A 3,523-nucleotide genomic window follows, 5' to 3' on the forward strand; every position below is an offset into this window, starting at 1 on the left:
GCATGTTAGCATGCTCACAGAGTGCTCATCCACATGACAGTCCACAAAATTGACCTGAGACACAGATCCAGAAGGAGACTAAAGAAACTGCCATAAACTTCCTTAGACTGTGCTCTCAAAAGGTCCACTTTGCTGTTCACTGACAGCTAATAGGTATAATAAAATGATCAACCACAGAGAAAGAATCTTATTTCTCAAAGATGCTCAACCTTCCTAATACAATTTCTTATTATACACAAGGAAGTGAGTGGCTGTATTGATATCTGAATAGTGAAAAGTCCTCGTCCAAGAGGGTGTTAGGTGGGGGTCTGCATGCTAGCCAGCCCTGGGCAGAAGGGGGCCTGGATGAGGCTACTGGCGGCAAGTATCATGGAAGGCTTCGAGGGTGCGGAAATCCCTCCACGTCGGGGGAAGGCCGTCTTGCAGTATCTTCCCGCAGCACTGGCATGGGGCCTGGAACAGCTTTATGTAACTTCTTAACCAGGTCATGAAGGATCTGACCACGACATCTGGCATCTGGGGCAGCTGATAGTGCAGCAGGGCAGTGGTAGCGTGGTCTGTCACCTTTTGGAATACTTGATAGTTGGACTTGGACCATATATCAAGTTTGCCGTCTTCCATGTAGACATTTTCATTATATCCCTTTACTATTGTGCGATCAATGAAGAGGCTCCGCATGACGACAATCACTTTCAACACCTTTCCCAAGGTCACCAGAAGCACTGCTGATGATCCATTGGGTCTGGATAAGTGGATTGACATTTCAGGAAACATCTGGTCAATGCGGCTGATCACATCATCAACATACTGAGGTGGTAAATCAAGAGTGGTGGGTTGAGCCTTTGGTCTCCGTTTAGCAGGTACTTCCGATACCGATACTCCCATCTGGTTAGCAGAACGTTTCAAAGACTGTTGATTCAAAAGGCCAGATGCCAGACCTGCATGGTACTGCAACTTTTTAGACCATTTATAGGCTTGAAGGAGTTGACTATAGAGAGGAGTTTTGTCCTGGACAGGGTCTAGGCTTAGGAGTCCACTGTTATGGAGAGGATGGTTCTCAGGCGGCTTGCCTACCAAATTGCTCAGACGTTCCAGCTCATTGAGGTTCCGGTTGACCGAATGTAAGCTGTCCCGGAAGTGCGCAATGAAGGCCTTCTCCTGGCTCTCCAGAGTCTCCTTGTTCCGCATGCCATCTTTCAGGCAATCAAACACCCTACTCACGCTGGAGCGCAGCGCCTGGATGGCGCTAATAGCTTGGGCAAAGGCATCCAGGTTCACTCCAACACTAAGCACGTTCTCCATGATGCCGCCGCCACAACAGGCTTCCAAAATCGTACTGCCAAGAATTCAATTTTTAGTTTAACTTGGTATTGTGACCCTAAAAGCAGAAGAACTGGAGAGTGCTCAGAACTAACCTTTCTAACAAGATTCATAGGAGAGTGTCTTAGAGAAGCAAAAAAAAAAAGGTGAAACAAACTAAAAATCAGTTAGTGTTATCTACTAGACTTACAAAGTATGCTGGTCAAATATTTTATATTCTTGTCAGTCTGAGTATTACTAAATCTGGTGTCATAGGCTCATTCAAAGTTAAAGATTTGTTCGTTTCCCCTTATAATGGTTGTTTTTTTATTTACACATGCAGACTGTGCTTTGCAAATCAATTATAACCTAACTCATTTGATAACAACATACAGAGCTAGAGACAGCAATCACCTGTAAGATGGGCGTCTTGCAAGGATTCCGTGGGTTTTCTGTGAGGAGCCTATGCTGTCAGATGAATCCTGAGATTCCTCACTTTCTGATAAGGATGAAACCTGAAAAATACAGTTGGCTTTAGTAAGAACAACACAGGTAGAAAAAGAATTACATAAGTTTTAGTTTCAGAAAAAATTATCACCTGCCATCCATTTGCCATTTAAGGTTATTAATAATATCTAAAGAGCAACAGAAATAATAGCTTATTTCATGAGTACAAACTAATTAAAGTAACATTAAACCACTATAATGATAAAGATCTCTACCCTATTTCTTCACTGATGTACATTATTCAAAGCCTTTGGTCATTAATGCTATCTGGATTCTCAGGAAAGTGGTCTGCAACTAGATATGTAACTTTGGGAGCTGTAGCTCTTTAGATAGTCCTTAAAGCCATGAAACTAAATGAGCTCACTAAGGAAGTACAGATAGAGACAATGACAAACGACTGACCCAGGAACACATTAAGAAGTTAAAAGAAAGTGGAGTCATCAGCGAATAAGATTGAGAAGGAGCTACTAATGGGGCAGAAGAAAATTAAATGACTGAGCTGTCCTGGAAAAATAGTTAAGATGGTATACTGAAGAGAAAGAAATAATCAACCATGTCAAATGCTACTAATGTCAAGTAAAAGACAATTTGAGAATAGTCAATAAGTAAGAGGTTATTGGCAAGGACAGATATAAATACACACAATTTTTAAACTTGCAACTTTATCTCATTTTACACTTAAATGACTTAAAGTATAAAGCACTTGGTGTCCGGCACATGTCAATATATTAACTATATAACCCAAGTTTTAAACTATAAAAATCTTTAAAATTGAGAAAAAAATATATCCAATTTTAGAGTGTATTAAATTTTCCAACATTTCTCCACAGCTTTATTGTGAAACCTTGTTTTAACTTCATTTAAAAAAATCAGCAATCAATGTACATGCTTCTAGAAAGGACATACTAATTAAATTCTCTATATTTAGTCATTATCTACAGAAAGCCTTCTAAATTAAATTTACATCTTAAATTTCCAAAGAAGCTTATTTTTCATTCTATAAACATGAGTACTAGTATATAACATATTTAAACTATATTACATACAATCTTAAGAGTTGGATAAGCAATTGACTACCTAAAAATAAGCATAACTAATAATAATAATTAAGAAAATATTGGGAAAAAATTTTGTCATTTCTATCTTTTCCTCAGCTGTCTCAGATACTCCATTTCTAATCTATTTTTATTGTTCCGAAGCCAGCCACTGAACTCAAGTAAGAAAATAATTTCTGAAACTAAGGGATTACTTGGAACTAAAATCAACTATTTCTCTTTAAAAACAAAAATAGCAAATAAGAGTAAAATCTTATCTAGAGTAAAAACAGTTAGATGCAGCTCCAGAGATGACATTGTCAGACATGATATATTCAAGAAGAAATAATGAGGCATACAGTTTGTCTTCCAGAATAGCTATTTCTAAATATCAGAGATGGCCAAAGGCATTCCAGGATTCATCAGAAGTAGAAGATAAAATTGGGAGTAAGAGTAGAAAGTAAAGAAACCCAAGACGGTTCTTTTCTACCTACGACTGTTAGGTGTTAATATGAATGCACAGAAATACAAAGAAGAACATAAGAGAATTCTCTTTTTTTTAATTGGGTTCCACTTTTCTTTAAAGAATCACTGGGTTAAAAAGGTTGTTTCCGCGGGAGCTCTGGTGGCCTAGTGGCAAGGAGCTGCAACTACAATCCCAGAGGCTCACGGTTTGAATCCAC

The 3,523-nt window shown here is 38.5% G+C and overlaps 2 protein-coding genes across 3 annotated transcripts in view; both read right to left on the reverse strand.

Annotated features, from left to right (window-relative positions):
* Positions 1-3,523, reverse strand: part of ATF1 (activating transcription factor 1) — a 48,779-nt gene that overhangs the window by 17,701 nt on the left and 27,555 nt on the right. The gene's annotated exons all lie outside the window — the stretch shown is intronic.
* Positions 352-1,302, reverse strand: LOC102874552 (mediator of RNA polymerase II transcription subunit 27-like). Of its 2 annotated transcripts, XM_006900234.1 has the most exons (2): positions 716-1,302; positions 352-607 (listed from the first exon to the last, which is right to left on the reverse strand). In XM_006900234.1, the coding sequence occupies exons 1-2, from the start codon at positions 1,300-1,302 to the stop codon at positions 352-354; spliced, it is 843 nt and encodes a 280-aa protein (XP_006900296.1). The 2 variants fall into 2 exon arrangements, with proteins under 2 accessions (XP_006900296.1, XP_006900295.1); XM_006900233.1 differs by having other exon boundaries at positions 352-1,302.

The sequence above is a fragment of the Elephantulus edwardii genome, unplaced genomic scaffold, assembly GCF_000299155.1.
Source record: "Elephantulus edwardii isolate Elephantulus edwardi_28Jun2011 unplaced genomic scaffold, EleEdw1.0 scaffold00278, whole genome shotgun sequence".
NCBI lineage: Eukaryota > Metazoa > Chordata > Mammalia > Macroscelidea > Macroscelididae > Elephantulus > Elephantulus edwardii.

Coding starts and splice junctions, on each gene's coding strand:
- LOC102874552 (XM_006900233.1), bottom strand. CDS start 1,302: ATGGAGAACGTGCTTAGTGTTGGAGTGAACCTGGATGCCTTTGCCCAA.